This window comes from Magnolia sinica, chromosome 17, assembly GCF_029962835.1.
Source record: "Magnolia sinica isolate HGM2019 chromosome 17, MsV1, whole genome shotgun sequence".
In the NCBI taxonomy this organism is placed as follows: Eukaryota; Viridiplantae; Streptophyta; class Magnoliopsida; order Magnoliales; family Magnoliaceae; genus Magnolia; species Magnolia sinica.
In genome coordinates this window covers 12,590,654-12,614,638 of record NC_080589.1, presented here as the reverse complement: position 1 = coordinate 12,614,638, position 23,985 = coordinate 12,590,654, and the positions used below count along the sequence as shown (strand labels likewise).

Here is a 23,985-nt window from a genome sequence, read left to right as displayed (position 1 = left end):
TATCCATGTTAGTGCCTGTCATATCAACAATCTGATCACTAGATGTTGAGGCCCACTTTTATCAACAATCAGATCACTATCCAGGTGGTGCCTATTGTATCGACAATCCTTATTCTTGGTGCTGCCCATCATATGAATAATCCGATCGCTAGACCACTGGCCCCACTTGTACATACTGGTGGCATAGGCATCGGTATCCTATGCACGTCCTGATGCATTAGGACACAGTTACTCCCGTCAATGTAATTAGTGAAATTATAGAGTTCCTACAAATGTGCTGCTTCCTGTTTCTTTTAAATTCTGGGCCAAAAACCTGACAGTTACGGTCTGGTCTGAATCAGTATTACTGGGAAAACTTTAATATCACCAGCTGGGGCGAATTGGTCGATTCTGTTACTGTTCTCCAAATCATTCAGGATTCAGCATGGGGTTGGTCATGTTCTACTGCTCTGGTTTTCAAACATGTTGATTTTCTATGGAAGAACATTGGAAGCATGCATATATACTTGTACCTTGGGAACCTGAATTTGCAAAAGCTGCTCCATTCCTTTAATTACTCTTTGTTATACTCCAGATTTAAAAAAAAAAAAAAAAACCATTTAATCATTGTAGAGATGTTAGCATAGATTGCGATTTTTGTGTTTGAGCAGTTGCTTTTGGATGTAGAGGAGATGTGAATAGTACTTGCAAGTTCATGTAATGTAAGAATCCATTGAAACAAGATAACCTGCAAGGGGCCACCAAAGAAGATACTAACATGTCAAATATTCTATGAAAGGGTAGTATGAAGCAGACAAATGGAGAAATTCAAACTTACGTAGTGTGTAGAACTACCTTTTTACTCCATTCCCCACTTTAGCTTCACAATAACAGGTTTGCCAGTCAGATTGTTCAAGAAAGGCTTGGGGTTAACTGGAACAGTACCATCAAAATTCAGAAGCAGCAAAGTGGAAAAAGTCATGATTATATTATTTCTATTCAACATTTTCAAACTGAGAAAACCATTCGTAGGTAAGAGGCAAAAGGTGGATATGTTACAATTTTGTGAAATTTGTGGTGTGTTTGTTGCTTGCCATCACCAAAGTTCGTTTCAGCTAGTATTCATGCAATGCGTTGGGTATATTGAGATGAATGTACAAAAACTACAGATAAAGAATCTGCGATAGTCTTTTGGAGGATATTCCGATTGAGAAGTAAAATGGTGTCAATGTAGCGACAGAGCCCTGCCGAAAACGGCAGAGCCGGTTTTAGTCAAGCTTGGAGTGGTCACTAGTCATTTTCTTTTCATATGGTACAAGGAAGGCTATGATACTTCTTGTCAAAAAATCAAAAGAGCAATTCCTTTGATTTTTAGAAAGTTGACTCCGACTAGCTGTACACACCAAAAATCCCAGCTAAGGATCGTAGTAATGGATTTCGAAGGGGTTAAGCACCCACCTCCACCCATAATATCTAGGGTCTGAACTCAAGGAGAATGAGATTCCAAGGATAGGAATTTCATCAAATAGCTGATTGGATCCTTCGCGCCCATGTCACTCTTATGGATATGGGAACCTCTAATTGTTCCGGAATTGTTGGGTTGCATCGGAAAGAACTCTGATTAGAATCGCACTCCCTGGCCTCTTGGATTTCATAACTAATCCGTTGTGCGGTGTCTATGGTCGTTTTTCTACGAATCTCAAGAGTTAGTCCTGGGCCGATCACTGTCATTCATCATTTCTGCTGATGGCCCACCTTGTTAACTTCAAGGTGTTGAACGGTCCAGATCAAATAACCTCCTGGGTTTATCTATCTATAAGGTGATGGTCTGGAGTACTGGAGATGATTCAACACCAAACACCGGTCTGTCATATGATCGTGTTGGATCTAGTTCTCCCACTATTTTGATGCCGATCAATGTATGATGAGGGAGACCTGGTCAAACTGATGCGTCCGTTTCTCCCAATTTAGGTTTGACTCGTGGTTGGGTTCGCTTTGGACAGCATTCTGATCTTTGGTCATCGGTATCTCTTCACGCTACACTCTTTTAAACGTCTCTAAGAAGATCTCCCATTTTGTGAAAGGACGATGAGAGACAGCCTGGCCGAGATGATCATAACTGGATTTTTGATAAGATTTGTTCTCTCAGTGAATCTCTTATAGATGTAATGAGTATGCTGCCTCATTATTGGGCATGATAACTGTGATGACGTGGCATGTGATGATTTGCCCTTTCAAAGGAGTGTATAGGGATTTGTGCCATCACACTAATAATGGAATATGTAACAATGAAGGGAAATCGATCCAAGATTTCTTCGGGTGCGAGTATTGCCTCCGGTGTGTATCAAGTGCGTAATGGCACTTATGTGGTAGTTCCTTATTGGGCCACGTCCGGGTGCAAAACAATGGGTGTAAACAGTACGTTTGGCAAGATTGGTGCTTTCCCATGCGATCGGTCATTCCCTAATTTCTGCAAAGCTCATGAACTAAGGATCTCTCCGGGTTGGCCCAGCAAGTGCCGCCCAGGAATTAGGCTTGGGTCAGGACCGGCTGAAGCATGTCCATGCCCAGTACATGAGCTAAGGACCCGTGTAGGCCCTGTGCGCAAAGGGATTGGGCTGGACCTAGGCACCCTCTTCCCCCACAAATAGGTGTGGCAAGGGCTGGGTGGCTCACCTCACTCATCTTTGAGCTGGGCTTGGACTTGTAAGCTTGGACCATTCGTCAATCTTGGGCAAGTATCCCCCAATCGATTTTCTGGGCTGGCCTTAGCGTGCCAGATTCAGACACGGATGAGTTCTATACTGCAAACATGCCCTTCAAACTAGTCAGGCAACATGCATCTTGCATCTGGACATTGGTTTAATGTCCATTTATGTATGCATGTGTGGCCCACTTGATCAGCAGATGGACTTGGAATATTTACAAGGGAAACATAGATTTAGTCAATTTTCAACGTTTCAGGCCTTGTTAGGCCAAGGCCCAAAACTTTTTAAGTTTGGATGAGGCGTGCTGCACTAGGCTCATGCCAGGCTTGGACAGGGCATGGGCCATTCTACTTTATAGTGTCCGACCAGTCCATGCTATGTGTGCTCAACAATGTAAAGGTCAGCCGTCCAATTACTGGATCTTGTTGTCCACAACTTAGCCATTCATGCTGAGGAGCACTACATCAATGGTTCTGATTAGTGAGTTGTCTTTAATGAATCCTTAAGACTTTAATTTTGGTGCTCAAAGATTTCCTAATCCCATACTCATGTGTAGCATAAATCTCATGCATGTCTCCACATGTGCCCATCTGGCACACATGTATGAGATCCAAGCCATTTATTAAGCGGATACCTTTTAGATGGCCTGGTACCTGTAGACAATCCACCATGGAAGAGTCACCTTAAGAATAAAGAAATAATTCCAATAAACCTTGTGGAATAAAAGTACACCCAGTTAGGAGTAATTTTTATTCACCTCGTGGAAATGATGATAATCAAGGGATTGTAAGATCTGTGGTCCGTTTGGATACTACTAAATAAGTACATTTTTTTAAACTTATGTAAGTTAATAAGTTACTTTTGTTAAATAAGTTTGGTTATTAAACTTAAATTAAATAGCTTTTCAGAGATAGTAACTTATTTTTGCAAGTTATTATTATTATTTTTTAATTGCTTTTCAACTTCCAAATTACTTATTTCTTTGTGACAAAACAACTTAGAGAATATACTATGTGTGGTCAAGAACTCCTAAGTTTATGAGATTGAAAAATCATCCAATAAATGGGTAGATGATCCAGTGGGCCCCACATGATGATGACCCATGTACCATCTACATCAAAGATCCACCCCTAATGATGAATGGCCACACATCCCAGGCGAGCCCCTCATGATGGGCAACCCACATTGAAGGTGGGGCCCACACGATGGGCAACCCACATCAAAGGTGGGCTCCACATGATGGACAATTAGTAATGGTGGGCCCCACATGATGGATGATCCACATCAAAGCTTGGGACTACCAAAGTTTCTTTAATGAACTGTGCACATTAGAGGTCGGCTCCTATTGATGAATGGACCACAACGAAGGTGGGTCTAGCATGATGGACAACCCACATCAAAGGTGGGCCTTGGATGATAGATGCCCACATTAGAAGTGGGGCCACACAATGAACGATCCACATCAAAGGTTGGCCCCACATGATGGATGGTGTATGTGAGGGGAACTAAACAGAATTTCAGGATAATTACTTATGAAGTTGGAAACCAAATATACTTTTCTATTTTTATTTTTATTTTTATGATAAATATGTTGTTTATCAAATATACTTATTTGGTGATTAATTAGAAATCAAGATAAATTACTTAATGCATAAGTATCTTATTTAAAGTAACTAAGCCTATTTGGATACTGCCAATTAAATTACTTTTTAACTTATGTTAAGCAATTAAGTTACTTACTTAAATTACTTTGATAAGCACCATCATGAAAGTAACTTCTACATTAAAAACTTCTCATCGTAATAAGGCTTTTTCTTTTAGTTAGTTTTTTTTTTTTTTTTTCAAAAACTCATTACTCATCTACTTTTCTCTCTCTCACCCTCCATTTGAAATGAGGCTCACATGATGGATTGTCCACATCGAAGGTGAGGCTCACATGATAGATTGTCCACATCGAAGGTGGGCCCCACATGATGGATGACCCCGTGTTAATGTGGACCAACATAATGAATGGTTTACATCAAAGGTTGGCCCATAATGATAAATATCCCACATCTAAAGCAGGTTGGTATGATGGACAACCCACTTTAAAGGTGGAGCCTACATGATGGAAGTCCCACATCAAAGGTTGACTCCACATGATGGGTAGTGGAAATTGAAGTTGGGCCCCACATGATGGATGGCTTGTATTGAGGTGGTCCCACATGATAAACGGTCCACATCAAAGGTTGGCCCCTAATGATGAATGACCCACATCCAAGGCAAGCCTCGCATGATGGGCAACCACATTGAAGGCTGGGGCCCACATGATGGATAATCCACATCAAAGGTGGGCTCCACATGATGGGCAATTGATAATGGCAGGCCCCACATGATGGATGATCCACATCAAGGTGGGGCCCACATGATGCATTGTAACGCCTTGAAAATTTGGAGTCGTGTATATACTCGACTCCCAAGTTCCCGAGTATTACTTATAACCGATTTTTACTAATTTGTGTTTAATCAGGTTTAGATGTGCAGTACGGAATTTCTTGAAACATGAAGCACAACTGCAACTAGTCTACTGAAATGAAAGATGCTAAACATATACAAGTCCAAAATAATATAAATGGGTTGCACAAGGCGTTGCCCAACAAGATTACAAAAATTATGTCCAAAAAGAATAATGAGCTGAGTCCAACACTCAGCGATCCAAAATTTGTCTACTAGGTCGATGGAGAACCGCCCATCAGCTGGAAGTAAGACAGCTCGTCCCCCTCATCAAGACTCGCGCCGCTAGGCTTCTCGTACTCTGTGTCACCTGCATTTACAAGAGAGTGTTTGGTGTTTTAAAACACCGTCCTAGAGTGGGAGTGAGTGATCAACTCAGTGGATGTTATTAGTCTTAAATTGTAACAAACATCAACTATATTATGAATTTAATGAAAAGGCAAACATTCATAAACACCTAACTAATCTTGTTAATGCAGGTGCATGATGAATGATATGATGCATACACTCGCTACAACACTCCCTCGAGCGACTCCGTCTAACAATCGCACATGACCAACACTCTCTCATTGCGACCTCAACTGCCGAGTCGCCAAAACCTAACTAATACGATGCGTGAATAATGTTAACCGGATATTTAGTTAGTTCCGTTCATCCAGCATATTGAAAAACTGGTACACCCCACGATCTCAATACCCTTAAATAGTTACGAGGCCAAGGCCCCTCAATTTGCGAGGCCAAGACCCCGCGATCCTTGATCCCATTGGGTTCTCCATCCACGATTTCAAGCACATGGGGAGTGCTGGGAAAGGGATCGCTTGCAGTCACTACGGGGAGGCTCGTCACCCCAGTGTAGGCCGACAGCTCGGACATAGTGTCTCATTCCACCATGCTCGGCTCTTGAGATGGTGGATCAATTTCAAATGGTTATCAATGGCTTCAGTGGGCGAAGGATGTTACAGATTCCATTCAGGCGTGAGCAAACATGGTTAACAATCATAGTTGGTCAGTAATTGAGCTACATCGTGCGAGTCCGGGCAAGTACGTGACGGACGACATCAGGTACAAGCGACCCACGTAGTCTAACTACTGTCGCCCATTCGCATCCTCCCAAATCCGCGGGTTTAGCCCCAGAATGGTCCTACCAACGGGACCACCTTCTCTCATCTCAGTTTCCTGACCAACCCAGGGGTTTGATGGTATTCGATAATACTTCAACAATCAGGGTTTATTAACTCACCCAAGGGAAATCATGCATTCATATTTCCCAACATAAAAATTCAAATTTTCCTAAGCATTTCATATATATATATATATATATATATATATATATATATATATATCATAGGAACAAAATGCATAAGGGTCAATGAATCATACATGCTATATTGTAACATCATACATGAATCAACAAGACATGAACATGCAAACATCAAATTTATACCCAATCATATGAGCAACAATAAACATTCCATGACTATTCCATGTTGATTGAAAGGATCAAGTTAAGGTCTTTCCTAGGTTCTCTTTAGATTCTCCAAATACATCATCCAAGCAATCAAAATCATTAGACTCATACTAAAATTGGTGCTAAGCCACCTAAGGATAATAGTCCGCACATATGAGTCATTGAGAGCTCTAGGAAATGATCTAGGGTTACCAAACTTGCGGTAGATTCGTAGAGATCCTGAGTCAAAGAAACTATGCATGTTAGGATTACATGCAACATCTAGCTCAATACAAAGGATCTCAAGAAGATGGGTGCTTACCTCTCCAATCGGTTGGAATTCGAATTTAGAGTGGTGGGTGTGGGATCTCTTGAGGAAGAAGGAAGGAGTTGTAAGGATCGACTTCTCTTGGGCCCCACCTTCAACTATGGCCCACTTTCTCTCCCTTCTTCACTCTCCCTTCCTCTCTTCTTCCTTTCTTCTTTCTCCCTTTTCTCTCTTCTCTCTTTCCCTTCTCTAGGGTAAATACATATGGGGAGAGGGGTGCCCAAAAGAAGCCCCTTTTATAATACTAGATTTGGTGCAAATGGCCCCAAGTGTTACGTTTTTACTATACTAGCCCTATGGGAGGGTTTTTCTAGCCTCTAGGGCCACTATGGGGCGTACATAATGATATACATCGTAGGATAGTTAGTCCTAACGATGATCTACGTATGGACATAATCAGGCCCGCCATTTGGATGTGTCGATCGACAGATATAACTAAAAGTCTGTTCAACGGTCACCGATGGTCGATCGGGGCCGCGACTATAAGAATATGAGCAGGGAAATATTCTTACTTCACGTGTGAAGTTTAGTCATAAAGCGACGGTTCAAAATCCTCAACTTTGTATAAGAGTGGACGACCCAATTCACTTAAGTTTCACCTTCTTCCTTTAGGGTATTTACACTTCTCATGCACTCATCATTTGGCTTAAGTTGAGCGGTTCTGTACACTACCCAGGTCCGAATCCCGAGATTGACGTTGAGCCCAGTAAGACGGACATTACTCTATAATTTTGGAACTAGTGACCCACCAATGAGCGTTCTAGAGCTTGTTCGAAAATTGGAACATTTCTGGAATGAATTAGGTATTGAGATTTCTCGTGGGTAGTGATTAGAGTTTGAGTTAACTATATTCAGAGTATGACTTATTTATAACTAGTGAAAGTGGAGATTTGGTCATGATTACTTTAAACCGTCAGTTTTAGTCTAAAGCAGTAACAGGGTTTGATCCGGTTTATTAGTCAAGATCCGGGCCCTATCTAATTCGGCTTCGAGTAGATTTTTAATTTAGTTATAATTGTTCTGATTAATCAGTGGTAGATCTAATTAGTGGTAGGTCTGTTAGATTTAGGCCCCTTGTGAACAAATCATGTGGTTAAATTCGGTGTTTAAGTGATCGGGCGGATTCGTTGGCTTCTTACGGTTGATTAATCGGACTTGTGCGGTCCTTTACTGGTACCACTCATATATAAACCAACATTGAGTGCTAATGGTCATTAAGTGATATTATAAGTTAATTAATAAAAAAAAAATTAAGAATTTTTAAAAATCCAAAACAGTGAAAATCCAGGACGTTACATGCATAGTCCACATAAAAGATTTTAAGGCATGGAACAAAAAATGAAGTAGATACAAATTTCAGGTGGACTATACCACATAAAATAATTATTATTGACCATTAAATTCCTTTTGTGGATCACAAAATTTTTGGATCAAGCTGATATTTGTTTTGTTATTTCATCCGTATCTATTGTGACCTTATCAACAGGTTGGATGGTCAATAATCACTACGGTGGACCCTAGGAAGCTTTTAATGGTGGGCGTTCAATGACTACTATTTCATCGTGTGGTTTGGTCCAGCTTAAATAAGCTGGCAAAACAGATGGACGGCGTGGATATACAATACATACATCAAGGTGGGCCCTACGGTCAGGGCCCCACCCACATTGCTGGTTCCGGGGTCGCAGCCAAGTCACGCTCGCACCCATGGCAGTCGGCACGCACGTACCTTAAATATGGGCCCTTGATCACTTTGTGTTAACCGTCCATTGGTTTGTTGGACAAGCGTGCCACATTGGCACGTGTGGAAGGGTGTATGAAGGTATTTTCCGGTGCTCATCCCGAGAACATGTAGTGCTGGGGTCCATCAGGGATGGAAACGGATTGGCTACTCCCCTCACACCAACCAATGGCTGATGGTCGGTGCTCTGTGGGCCCCACCATGATGTATGTGTTTCATCCATTCCATCCATCTATTTTTCTAGATCATTATATGGTATGATACCAAAAATGAGGTATATATCAATCTCAAGTGTACCACATTACAGGAAACAGTGTTGAATGAACGTCGACCATTAAAAACTTTTTGGGGCCCATAAAAGTTTTGGATCAAGATGATCTTTGTTTTTTCCCTTCATCTGGGTCTGTATGACCAAATCAACAAATTGGATGTCAAATAAACAGTACAATGGGCCTTAGGATGGTTTTAATGGTGGATATCCAATTACTATTGTTTTCCGGTGGCGTGGTCCACTTGAGATTTATATCCCTCTAATTTTTGGGATAAAGCAATAAAATGATCTTTAAAAATGGATGAACGGAATGGATGAAACACATACATCATGATTGGGCCCACAGAGCACCACCCACCAGCCACGGGACCGGTAGCAGGGGGAGTAGCCAATCCGGGTCTTTTTTAAATCAAGCGTGGACCATCTCAATTTCTCTTCTCGGTCCTTCATTTTTATGCCAGAAATTGAAAGGTTAGGATTCTCCCATAAAAGATAATTTTTGAGCCACTGTTCATCCACAGAGTGGCCCAATAAATCAACCATCCTGATCAAGAAACCATGGGCCCCACTTGCACGAACCGAAAATCCGAGGATCATACACCACCTCGACAAAAGGACGTACCAAAAAGCGACAAAAGTCATGTTCCCCACACGCCTACTGTTCTGAAATCATGTGCAATGGCCCACCATTTCCTCCCTACCGACAAAAACAACCATTTTAAAATCCTCATCACCGAAACTTCAGCTATCTTTTTCTAGATGTTCTCCAGTTCCACGCGCACCTTTTCACGCATTACACGTGTCACCCTGTCAACCGTGTGGGACATCTGAACCATACATAAGGTTATCCAATCCACTAAGATGACTACAAATATAAATCAGGCTGGTCCACTCATCAGGTGTACCAATCCTATATGTAAAGAACGGACGGTTTGATAATAACTTGTTAATGGCGACATTCATACACGTGTTTCCCACCTGATGAGTAAACCACCTCAAGTTTGGAAGCGGATTGCGTGGTGTGCGACACACCACCGAAGTTGTTGGTGTGTTGACATAGGTAAGTTATATGGCCCCCATCATCATGTATGTGCTATATCCAAACCGTTCATTCATTAGGCGAGATCATTTTAATGTATGAGTCAAAAAATGAGGGAGATCAAAAAATCAAGTGGACGACACTTCAAAAAGTAGTAGGGATAATGATGCCTATCCTTGAAACCTTCCCAAGGCCCACCTTGATGTTTCTTTGCCATCCAACCTGTTTATAAGGTCACAAAGACCTGGAATGGAAACAAAAAAAAAATCATCTTGGTCCAAAACTTCTATATCATCCCAAAAGTCTTTAATGATAGGCATTCAATCCCCACTGCTTTCCGTTGTTTCATCCACTTGAATTTCTGCCTCATTTTTGAGCTTGTGCCCTAAAATGATTTCGTCAAATGGATGAACAGTTTGGATATAACACATACATCATGGTGGGGCCCACCTAACTTGGTGACGTCAACGCACCACCAAGGTCGGTGGTGTGCGGCACAACAGGCAATCCGTTTCCCTCAAGTTTTGTGCATGATCATCTTCATCTTCATGGTGGGGTCCACTCTTGAATTTGACACGTGTGCTGCGTGTTAAGTTGCGAATGTTGGACAAGCCAACCTCTGTCCGTGCACCTTTACACTAGTATTTATACCTAAATCACCACTCTCTTTCCTATCTCATACGCCATCCTTTCTCCAATTCAAACACTTCCACCATACAACTCTCCTCTCCTGGTCTGTTCTTAGCTTAGCATGCATTTGATTTTCCTTTCCCACGTGCCAAAATCATGGGCGTGTGACCCTTTTTCAAAACATTTTTCCTACTTAGGTTTATAACTCGACTTGACTCGAAACCAACTTGAGTTGAGTTGACTCAAAAACTAAGGGCCAGTTGACTAGATCAGTTTTTTCTCTGATTCTTGATGAAATCTGGTTGAATCAAGTTGATTTTTTTAGTATTTAAACTATGGTTTATATCTCTCTAATATCTAATTACCATCTTAATGCTCTTTTAATCTCTTACTTAGATTTTGATTTTTGTAGCTATTTTGGAAGAAATGGATACGTGGGTCCCGTTATTCATTTGTATGGTCATGTATGGAGTATATGGCTTGACCATGGGTGCACCACCTAAGAAGCCTGTGGACGTGCAATTTCAGAAGAACTACATGCCCACATGGGCCAGTGACCACATCAAGTACATCAATGGGGGTTCTCAGGTTCGGCTCGTGCTTGATAAATACTCAGGTACTTGGATTTTTTTGTTTAACATGTGCCATATAAATTCATGATCATGAGTGGGGCCCACTTGGTTTCAGCCATTAGATCAAGATATTCATGTAGTAGTTTTTATTTTACTAGATTTTGTGGTTCTCTACAATCTTTCTGGCCAACATTTCTCTTATGTAGGACATCAATACCATGACAGTGGTGGGACCAATGGTGAAGATGACCCTTCTTGAATATCAGACTGATCAGCTCAATAGGTGGGCCACACCTGTTTGTTGAATATGACTATCTTTGTACATTGATTCCAAATGGTATGACCCACCTGATGAGTGGAGAAGTATGATTTCTTTCCCAGGTGATCTGCATGATGGAGTCTACCGTTTCCATGGTACTGATGTCTTACACAAGTAGCTGGGAAAAATTGTTACAGTACCACAAGTTGTGGTACCTTGCCTGTATTTGATGAACGATCAGTTCTCTTGTATATACATATAGCTATCATTTAGAGAATATCCAGCCGTTCATCATCCATATTCAAAAGAATCTTAGATGTTGAGATGATAGTAAAGTACTGTGTTGTGATTTTTTTTTTATGGTGGATGATCAGCTATGCACTATAGTCCATGGCTCACAAAAAAAAAAAGTTATGCAGTCAACCACACATCTTTTTTAAACATGGGTTTTTGCCAGATTATGGTTGAGATTACAGGATAACGTGGATTAAGATGTGTGTGCATGTTTGGCATGTGAAGGGACGGGATTTCAATCCAAAGATTCCTACTTGTCTGGGCATTTTAGCATGAAAATCAAGATGGTGGGAGGAGATTCGGCTGGAATTGTCACTGCTTTCTATGTAAGTAGTGACCTTAACCTCAATTCGTTTATCTCGAATGTCATATTTGATACTCTGGCAGAGCATGACACTCGATATGCAGAGACTCATAAAATGCATACGTGACATATGTTAACTTTACTAGACTTTGGAACCCATGAATCACAAAATTAGATAGGTGAACCCATACTAACTTGGTTTAAGGAAATAGGACCAAAGGATGTTTTGTTTAAATGTCCACCAATTCAATGGTCAGCAAATCAAATAAGCTTACATTTTCACTATGTCTCAGAACTACCACTTATAACTTGTGAGAATACAGGTTATGTACAGACTGTTGTAGTACCAACTTCCTTCCTGACATGATATGTAGACGTATATTGAATATTAGCCTATTTTCAAAGACAAGCTTATTGTGTAGGACCTATCTTTAACAATGGCGCAACTTTTATTGAATGATAGCCTATTTTCACAGACAAGCTTATTGTGTGGGACCTATCTTTAACAATGGCGCACCGCCTGATCAAATTCCGCCACATCATGTAAAGAGGGAGGTTGGTAATAGCATGGGCAATGCCTAATTCACCAAACTTCTACTATTTAATTTGAATTACTTGCATGCCATGTATGCAATTTTTTAACCACATGTGGGGTCAGCTTCCAACAGGATTTTGAACGGTTTGGGCTGAACTTATTCAAAACTTAGATTTTGCCTGGTCCACCAGGCTCATTAATAGTCCAATCCAAGTACAAGCTTACGAATGCTATCAAAGATTTTCTCTATTCCATACTTAATAATAAAACCCGTCCATATGGGCCTTTCGAAATGGAATTTTAGGAATTTGAATTTTGAAACGCTGCTGGCTTCCAAATCCAAATTCCTAAAAAGTTTTTCTCTATCATACTTTTTTTTTTTTTTTTTTAAATCAGGAATGTCGATTTGATGTGTCTTCACGGGGATGGGCCATATATCCCAAATACCAAAAACGTTGAATAGTCAGAGCTGTCCAATCACTTTTTATCTATTGACCATCCACATCGTGATCCGCCAGATGAATGGTCCCGATTCTCATACGGTGTGAATGACACTTCCTATAACTTTTATCTACTAAGAAGGCGGAATACTCGGAACAGCCCATGGCCAACGTGTCACGTGTATATGACATCTGGGCCGTTGAAAGTTTGGCTCGAGCTGATCAGTTCATAAGGTGGGCCACAACGTAGAAAACACTGGATGGTCAATGGACCGACTCGATGTACACTCGTGGCCCACCTAATGAATGGTCATGATGGCTTTTTTCACTTTACTACGTTTTTAACTTTTTGAAAGAAGGAGACCAGCTCCACTGAAACGTGAAATATTGAATAACGAGGGATTAGCAACACTCGTGTGAAGGGTATGCACTGTAACGCGAACCCTAAGTCTGTACACGTGGAGCCCACCAATCAGTAATCCTAGCCGTTATCCGACTGATATTTGAAGTCTATTGTGATGGGACATGCTCCATTAGTGGCCTGAAAATAGATGGTTTAGAACAATGGTTTAGATTGGCTGTAATGTGATTGATTCCCTACATTTGGGCCCACCGATTGGTGATCCTTTTGCCAGTGCAAGGTGGATCGTTGCTTCATTATTATTTTAACTGTATATTGGTGGACTGAAAATAGAAGGCTGAGATCGTCCCACTAAAGAGATTTCCAGTGGTCAACAATACCAACAGATCAACGGTTTGGATGAGCAGGCTGAATGAGGCCTAAACTGGGGTGGGCCCCAAAGCCCATCAGGGCAGCCTGGTCTACTTTCAATTCGCACCCTTACTTAAACCAGGTCAGACCGGTTTAGACACAACACGTCACAAGGACAAGGTGGCGGGCCGGGTCACCAGTGAACCGGGATTGACCTAACCCGGTTTGTTCCGTAGTATGGTCCAGGTCCATGTGCATCTCAGATAGCGTGTGAAAAAATATCGCCGATATTTTGAACATCTCGCGAAATTTTAATCTAAACAATATCGTGATATTTTAGAAATCTCCTCTGATTTAGATATTGCTAATCTTGGAAGAGTTTCGATGCCTCGAGAGGCATGGAAGTTTTGTGCCTCCACATCTTGAAACAGTTAATTGGCATATAGGTACAAAGATCCAAACCATCTGTCATGTGTGATCCGCTGCTGATTTTCTACTAACCTAAAACTTTCTAAGATCAGACCATTCTAACCATCTAATAAATGAAAATTTACTCACTATCCTTGTTTTTCTTTTTTCTTTTTTTTGTGCAGCTTTCTTCTGAGGGGACAGAGCATGATGAGATAGATTTTGAGTTCTTGGGGAATAGGACCAATCAACCGTACATCCTTCAAACCAACGTCTTCACGGGAGGGAAAGGGAACAGAGAACAAAGGATCTATCTGTGGTTTGATCCAACTAAGCACTACCATTCCTACTCCATCCTATGGAACATGCATCAAATTGTGTAAGCCCCACCTTCCACACCATCAATTCCTTCTACAAATGTGGGGCCCATCCACACCATCAATTCCATACCCAATTGCGACAGGCGTTCAAACGCCATTGCCTGCTGGACGACACCTGAGAAGCGGCGCGGATTGTGTAGAAAGAAGCTGACCACGCTATATACTCTGTGGGGCCCACTCTGATGAATGTGTTTTATCCACGCTGTCCATCCATTTTTCTAGCTCATTTTAGGGCACGAGCCCAAAGTTGAAGCATATCCAAATCTGAACTGAGCCACACCAGAGGAAGAAGTGGGAATTGAATGCCTACCGTTGAAAACTTCTTGTGGTCTACAGAAGTTTAGGATCAAGATTATATTTATTTCTTTCCCTTCATCCAGGTCTGTGTGACTTTATGAACAGGTTGGATGACAGATAAACATCACTGTGGGCCCTAGGAAGGTTTCAACACCGAACGTCTTTATACCCACTATCTTCATCCGTGTGGTATATTTGAATTTTAATATGCTTTAATTTTTTCCCTTACGCCATAAAATGATCTGGAAAAAAGGATGAACGGCGTGGATAAAACACATACATCACGATGGGTCCCACAAGCATCCACGCGACGCTATAGGGTGGTGAGCTCCTCGGTACACAATCCGCGTCCCCTGTGGCATTCCAAGGCCCTGACAAGCCCCGTTTGTGGCCCATCCTATCCCCAAAGGTCTTCCAGACTGGATGATCCTAACCATCCGTTCTCGGGGCTCTTTAAGCACATTGTTCCCTATTCTCTTCTTTTTGCGATCAACCATCCATTTGTGGGCCACTGATAGAAGGCCTAGATCTACCAATCTGGAACATTTTCGGTCATCCCAATTCAGATCAATGGTCTAAATTACCAAATCGCAGGCCCCCATATGTACGGTTCATGAGCTTCTTCTTTTTTTTTTTCCAAAATTCTCATATATTCCTTCTCTTAATGTAAATTTTCAGCTTTTTTGTGGATGACGTCCCAATCAGAATATTCAAGAACAGCAAAGATGTAGGGGTGAGATTTCCTTTCAACCAGCCCATGAAAATCTACTCCAGCTTATGGAACGCTGATGACTGGGCCACCAGGGGAGGACTGGAGAAAACTGATTGGTCTAAAGCCCCCTTCGTCGCCTCATACACTTCCTTCCACGTGGACGGCTGCGATGCCTCTCAATCGGCGAAAGTGTGCACGACACGTGGACGGATGTGGTGGGACCAAAAAGCCTTCCAAGATCTGGATGGTCCACAATACAGGAAGCTCATGTGGGTCCGGAAGAAGTACACCATTTACAATTATTGTGCTGATAGATCTAGGTACCTCAGCGTGCCACCTGAGTGTGCTAGAGACAGAGACATTTAGAGCCCATTTCTGACAAGTGGGCCTCATGGTTTGATGATCTAGACCGTTGATCTTATGGACCCCACTGCAGATTGGGTTCCACCCAAAACTCTTCCAGATTTGAATATCTTAGACATCCTAAGTTTGGCCTTTTTTATAGGCGGTTCCTACTTAAATCTTGTATTTGTAGGCCACTGATCTAATTGCTAGTGAGACATCTAGTCTTTCGATATTTTTAGTGCCTTTTAGATATTTAAGATGTGTGGTTCACTTCATCTACAGTTTGGATTATAAAGAATATTAGTCTTATTTAATTTTTATTTGTTTGCATTTATCTTCACGCAAAAAGCTGCAATGTTGGTGAATTTATGGTTAAGTACAACCCTAGCTTCCTAAGCTTACAGTGCATGTGTGGGACATCCAAACGGTGCAAATGGTGGGACCCACAATGAAGATTACCTGGCATAAAATCCAGGCCGATCCGCTCATGGACGGCTGGTGATCTGAGTAACCTACGGGTGTGATTCACCTCATTGATAATCTTCATGTTGGGTCCTGATTTTTTAGGGCTCGAATATCACAAAAATTGAGCTGGTCCACTGGCCAAACGGGCCGCTCAGTTGTAACGCTCGATTGGGTGATCACCACCGTTGATTTTTAACCCTGTAAAGTAATGAAATCAAGGGCCAGGATCACTTAAGTGTTGTTATTGGGGTGGCCCAGTCCACGGTTGAGCCCAACAGATGAGTGGTCCACATGGTGAGATTGAGTCCATTAGAAACGTTCATGGAAAGAGAGTTTACAGACTCTGCTTCAAAGGGCCTGCATGTGACACCTGTTAATGTGTGGTCCATGTCATAGAATAAGTACAGTGGCATATTAAATAATCAAGATGGTCCATATGGTGGGGTCCACTAATTAAATCAAAAGCTAAAATTATATTACAATATATATTTTTTGTTTTGATTTATAACTCAAGAGCTGGAGTAGCTCAGTTGGTTAGAGCGTGTGGCTGTTAACCATAAGGTCGAAGGTTCAACCCCTTCCTCTAGCGAAATAAATTTTTTTTAATTCTATCTTTGGATTTTTACAACTGACCTTGAACCGTTGAAAATTTCCTTTTTTTACATTCTAAATGGTCACAATCCGTTCATCCCAATTTTCATCATCTGGGCCATAAAGCATAGAAAAATAATAATACATAACATGGACGGTTTTGATAATTGGACCACTCGACATGTGGGCCCCACGGGCACCAATTGGAACTTGCAAGTAGGTTAGAAAATGGTCCGAACCTTGTAAAGCCCAGATCAATTCACGTCGGGTCTGGTTCGGGTCCAAAATTCAGATACATGGGCCACAGATATTAGAAGAAGTCCAGCATGGCCCACTTATCACGCCTTTATGCAGATGAAAGCCCAAAATCATCACAATCTAAGCTCTATATCAACTAAGTGGGGCCTACCGGTCTACAGAGCAAACAGAACCCCACCTAAAGAGGGCCCAACTCAAAGATTATAGATGTGGGGACGCGGATAGTTTATCCTAGCCATTGATTTTATGGCACCCATCACGGGTGGACCATGATCAAAGAATCTCCTCAATTGGTCTATGCTAGCTTTTCATTGTTGGCATGTGAATACATGGTTAAGAAGAAAAGTGCCAAACAATTCACATTCACTGGACAAAACACCAAAGATTTGATGGCTGGGATCCTCCGATCAGAAATTCATGAACCAACCATGACATTGTCCATCAGATGGACGGCGTAGATAAACTAACACCTGGCAACTATAAAATTCCCGATTCACCATCAATCAGGCATTAGAGAAATATAAATGAAAAGTTGGGCCTGCTAAAGGGCCGTGCTAGCCCATTGGGCTTCAAACCTGGTTGACTTGGGCTGCAATTCTTCGTTGGTGGTTAGGCCTGGCATGAAATTTAAGCCCATATTACGGGCCCTACTCTGACTAATTCTATGAGCCCATCAGTCTGTATGGCCTATTTAGGATTTCTATGGCTTTTTTTTGTTATACATCATGCATGATATGGCCCACCTAATGAACGCCCCAGATCTTACGTAAGCTAGTGCTGGACATAATCATCACAAGCTCGGATTGAAATTGTATGTCTTTGTGGGCCGGGCTTCGACCTATTTCAGCCCAGCCAGTTGATATATATATATATATATATATATATATATATATATATATATATATATATATATATATATATATAGGGGCGAAACCTACATTTTGGACCCGATTTTTAAAAATGAGGTCAGGATCTGGATAAATAACAAAGTCAGATTCCATCAATTGATTCGGGTCCGATGCCTGTTTTAAGTTCCTGTTCGGTCCCCAAGTATTTAATATTTTAAAATTCTTTTTTCATTCTCTATCTAATTAAAATTCATATTTAAAAATCTTACAAAATTCAGGTTGACCCGAATCTGAACCCGACCCGAATCCAACCATTTCACAATACAATTTGAAAGACCTAGGGTATCAGATGTTTGTGGAAAACCCACGTGAATTTTCAATTAGTAGAAATGAATAGATGGTTGGGATCTAACAGTTATGAGTCATATCCAACAAAAAGACAAGAAAAACATCCAATGGTTAGGATCTTTTAGTCTATAGCTAGCATATCATTTCAATCGTTAGGATTATTGAACCATCAGCTCCACACGTATGTGGCGATTAGGATCACTTGACTCGGATATAAATGGTGGGCCCACCTAAGGAAGCTTCTCTGCACATCATGTATCCTTTTATTTTGTGAGAAATGATCAAGCACTGCCTCAGCACATTAATTAACTGTAATAGGCCTTTTTGCCCTGCCATCGTATCACTGTACACGACATCTGAGCCGTTAAAAAGAGGGATCTCATCATGAAGACCACCAGACCTGAAACAGGGACAATCAATCATTATGTGGGACACACCATGTAAATCAATGTAAATTTGACAATGTGAATTAACGGCTCGTACCTGATGACTAGATCATCTTGATCTTATGAAGATGTGGTAGTGACTATGGCACCGACCTTTTGTACGGCTCGGATTTCACATACACACTATAGTTTTGTATGAAAAGGGTGTAGTATGGTAAGCTTATAGTACTGCAGCAGCTGATCATTGCTCTAATTTTATTTTTCTCTCGTTATAATTATCGGAACTGCTCAGCTAAATGCAATTAGCTGGGGTGTGGGGCCCACGGTGGTGCATGTTTGACATCCAACCGGTTTGAAATGGTTGACCCATGATGAAAATGAGATTCCCCAAAAATATTGCCTATCCAACCATGAACTGGGCCACCACATGAATTTTAAGGTTTTTGGGTAGTTGTCCATTGTTTCCTATCATGTGGCATGCATGGATATTGGATCTGTTTGAAAATTTTTATATATAATATTTTCATGATGTGGCAAACCAGTTGGATGGATTGGATCCTTTGGATTCTATACACACACTACGGTGGCCCCCGCAGGCTGCTAGACGTTCGTTTTTTCACCTACAACCAGTTGCGTGTGAGAGCCTTCATTGATTATAGTAATTGTTTTGTTATAGTTGTCATTATTGTTGCTTTAGACCTAATCTTGTTGTTTGATTACAAGGGATATGATTCAAAAAGTCAATTCGGATAAATTGTTGAAAAATCAACGGTGCTGATCCGCTCATCATGATGACTTATGGAGTGTTATTTAACCTAACCCCACTTTTTCCATGCAAGGTGGCATTATACATTATTCAGATAATGCTTGTACACGTGTCACTTGTGTGAGATCTGAGCTTGTTATCAGGTGCACGTCCTTGAATGCACAGGGACATGACGGCTCCAATACAAATGGGCCCACCAGGAGGGTTTGGACAATCGAGCAATGGCCCACATACTGAAATACAATGCACCCATGGATAGGGTACAACCAAATACACCTGAATCCAATTCAACAAGGTGGACCGTAGTGTACCAAACAAACCAACGGCTAAGCCAGTTTGTTTATGGAAGGACGTGGAATTTGTAACCGTTGATGGAGGAAGCCCATGCAATGAAAAGATCTGTGGGCCCCAACCTGTTGATAAGGTGAGTCCCACCGAGATGAATGGCAATAGCCTGATGCAGAACTTTGGAAGGCCCTGAACTGCCATGCGTGTTTGCATGTGGACCATCCAATGTTAAGTTAGACCAGCCGTTGTACATTGATTTCGATGGTATAGATTGCCCAATGAAAGGGCCATCATAATTTTCTTGAGTATTTTGACCATGGTGCTGTCTTCTTGGACAACTCAGATGGCTTGGATATCTAATAAAAGTAAGTAATTGGTGCAAGATAAATAGTTGAACTAATGTCTCCAAAAAAAAACTTATACGCGAATCCAAACAGGCCCTAAAGTTAATAAAAAATAAATTAAATGGATTTATATAGTCAGATAATATACTAATATTCACGTAATAATACAAGATACGTCAAGAGTTCAAGGGTTACTTTTTCTTCTAATTGTCGTTAAAAAATTTCTTACTAGAAAATTCCTAGAAGATTACAGACAAACTACATTGTTTTTTTAATAAATAATATACGTAATATAAGGAACATTTGATAAAACCTAAGACAATTAGGCTTCACACATCTTACGCATAAGAGGGGAGAGAATAAGAGTTCCATTTTAGAAAATACTTTATTGGTGTTATGTGTCCTTATGCATATAATAATACTTTGAAGATTTATTTTTCTAATGCTACGGAAAGTACTTTTATTAAAAATTGTTAAATATCAAAAATTATTAAATTATTCAAGAAAAATCTTTATACTAAATAAATTTCTTTCTTATAATGGGCTTCATCAACATATATGCTTCGTTGTTGTTGGTGTAAATTTTCTACAATGACATTTATGCATCTTCTACCATGTCATGAATAAAGTAAGATTATATGTCAATGTACATGTTTCAATATAAAATTGTAAGTGTGACAGCTCTAACTATAACGGTGAGTAACATCAATTTCTATTTGAATTTTAATTCTTTTAATAAGCCTTTTAACTAATTACCTTCCTTATATATTTGTATAGCTGATTTGTATTTTACTTTCATAATAAATAAGGCAACCATTTATTGCAATTTCGACATTGAATTAACTACACCTCTGTCCAAAAAGAAGACATAACATACATTATTCTTTTACCACACACACACACCTATACATATATATATAATCTGCAATTTTGAATTCAACTAATTATGAGTATTAATAACTACAACAAATCGCAACCTCAAAAGTACCCCTCAAGTAATGATAGATTCATTTCACCATAGTCCAATGTTTTGTACTTGGGTTCACCATGTACTTGGTGGTTGTTTTCATTGCTTGTATAATGTTTGATATGATACATATTATTATAAACTTAAGGCTCTCTATCGTAAATAAAAATATAAGACTTGAGATATATATGTCTTCTCCATTTTATATATACGGACATTGATCTAAAAATTAGTTATAACTAGTAAAGAATGGTGTATTGACTATGTTAGAATTATACATGTCGAAAGAGTGAAGAACTCTTTTGATATAATCCTTTTTTACATAAATCAAGCTTTTTTGTTCTTCTTGTTGCTAAGTATGATCATCCCAATGACACATATTATATTTACTAGTGTTTGCAACTAACATATCTTTAACATACCATAATAAAATAATGAAGCCATCATTGCCATAACTATTAATATAGGCGTACTGATTTGCTTCATATTTTATAAATTTCATGCTTACAATGAAAGAATTAATCCATATGTACCAACACCTTTACGCCTGCTTTAGAACATAAAGCAATCTATTCAGTTGACAAATTAAATTCTTCTTATTTTCTTTAACAAATATTTCAGACTAAATCATCTAAATTTTTTCATCAAGATTTATATGTAAAAATACATTATTTACATATAATTATTAAAGTTTCAAATTAAGCATCACTATTATGCTTAATCTAATATGAATAATATTTAAATGAACAAATAGAGAAAATATTTTATGGAAGTTAATATTTGAGTTCTCCATCATTAATCAAGCGTTGTTTTTTTAAATATTCTCATTATTGTGTTTCTTTTTTAAAAAAATATTTTTATAAATTCATTTGTAATTAATAACTTTCCGCATTTGAATAATTTAACAAATTTTTAAGTCTTGTTTTTACCCATAAATTTATTCTCATTCTCTATAAACATTATCTATTGGCTAGCATTTAAAGATATGCTCCTTAGTATAAACAAGGCTCACGTAATGTCCTATGATTTTTATGCGCATGGGTATACATGTGTACGAGTACACTTGCATTTAAATAAGCATATATACATAGATCCATCCATTCGTCTACGCTTCCATGCATACATACATGATCAATCTGTTTAATGCGAACCATTGACGTATGTAATTCTTAATTATCTAATTTTGTATGTGTGTATATATATACATATATATATCTGCACTCTTGCCATTTACACCCGAAGATCTCTTTTTTATCTATAATCTAGCCTAAATTTAATCATTGATCAACCTACCCAATCTTGATATATGATCGTGATGCTCTGAAAATCGACACCCGAGTACAGATATTATAGTCCCAACTTTCTGGGTGTGAACCAAATGAAAATGCAGGCATGACATCGTTCAAATTCACATTCATTCCACACACGAATAATCAGAGTAACGTAATTCAATTTAACGGATCTAAAGTGAGGTAAATATAACAAATATTTAAAAATATAGGGCTAACAATAAAAAATATAATTCCAATAGCGCTGATCACGTAAAATAAGGATTATATAAGCCATAATGAACATACAATAAAATCAACATATGAAGCACATATAGTCGGGGACTCCAATATATACAAGTACAAAATTAAATAAATGTAAGATTTTTCAATTTCGGTCAACACTCCTAAGACATCAGAACGAAAGTATAAGCAAATCCAAGCCTACCCGCCAGAGGCCCTGATAAAACTTGCATGAACAATAATGCCTGATTGGAGTTTTAAAACGCCGTCATATGTGGGAGTGAGTACTTAAGTGGTTCTATTAGTTATAAGTTATGTATGTTATCAATACAATCATCACATGCAATAATGAAATAAGAAATCAATCACTTCGTAAATACTCTTATTAAATGCACATATGAGGTTATGACATGATGCATGCCCTTTTCAACCAGCACTCCCTCACAAGTGACTTCAATGTATTTTTTATATATACTAACACTTCCTCACAAGCGACACTACCACTCAATCGCAAAATTCTATCTAATGCAATGCGGTGAATGCGTATGTTAGCTGAGTAATTATTAAGTTCCATTCATCGAGCAAATTGAGGAAGCTAATATACCCTCATTTTATCATGGTCTTAACCGAATTACGAGCCTCGGGGCGGTTGAAACAGCTCCTTACCTGTGTCATTTGAACCATTTTGGGGCTCATTACAAACAACTATAGCCTTCTTAATTACTCATTGGTCACTACGAGGAAGTTCGTCACTTCAGCGTAGGTCGATAGTTCAAACATAGTGTCTTATACCACTATGCCCGGCCCAAAAGTCTGATGGATCGTACTGCTAATAGCTATAAGTAGACTCATTTAGTGGACATGGGGTATCTTCAATTCTAATTGTCGTTGTTATACATGGTGAATCGACATTGGGTGCGAGCAGCCTGTGTAGCCTACCTACTGTTAGTCGTCCGTGTTCGACCCGAGTCAACCGAACAAGTCTGGAGTGGACGCCCTAACTTGAGCCACCCCCTTAGTTCGGGCAGTTAGCCAACTAACTCAACATCGTAGTAATCCTAAATATCGTTATGGACTAAACACTACGTTAAACAACCATAACATAGGTTCTACTACACAACCACTTAGGTACATCATTAAACATATGAGCATTCATAGGACAATACGTTCATTAAAGAATTAAATCAAACATGCGAGCATGCATAGAGCATTACAATCACTTAAGCATTAAATCAAATATGTAAGTATCGACAAAACAACATATTTCACCACTTAGACATTTCATCAAACATATGAGCATCAATATCCAACTAATAGCATAA

At 39.7% G+C, this 23,985-nt stretch overlaps 1 protein-coding gene and 1 non-coding gene across 2 annotated transcripts; both read left to right on the top strand.

Annotated features, from left to right (window-relative positions):
• The first annotated feature begins 10,616 nt into the window (after positions 1–10,616).
• Positions 10,617–16,211, top strand: LOC131231531 (xyloglucan endotransglucosylase protein 2-like). Its single transcript, XM_058227749.1, has 5 exons — positions 10,617–10,736; positions 11,046–11,249; positions 11,984–12,084; positions 14,343–14,536; positions 15,513–16,211. The coding sequence occupies exons 2-5, from the start codon at positions 11,060–11,062 to the stop codon at positions 15,910–15,912; spliced, it is 885 nt and encodes a 294-aa protein (XP_058083732.1). The 5' UTR covers positions 10,617–10,736; positions 11,046–11,059; the 3' UTR covers positions 15,913–16,211.
• A 660-nt stretch (positions 16,212–16,871) lies between these two features.
• Positions 16,872–16,945, top strand: TRNAN-GUU (transfer RNA asparagine (anticodon GUU)). The gene has a single exon. It is a non-coding gene; the product is annotated as a tRNA-Asn (tRNA).
• The last annotated feature ends 7,040 nt before the right edge of the window (positions 16,946–23,985 follow it).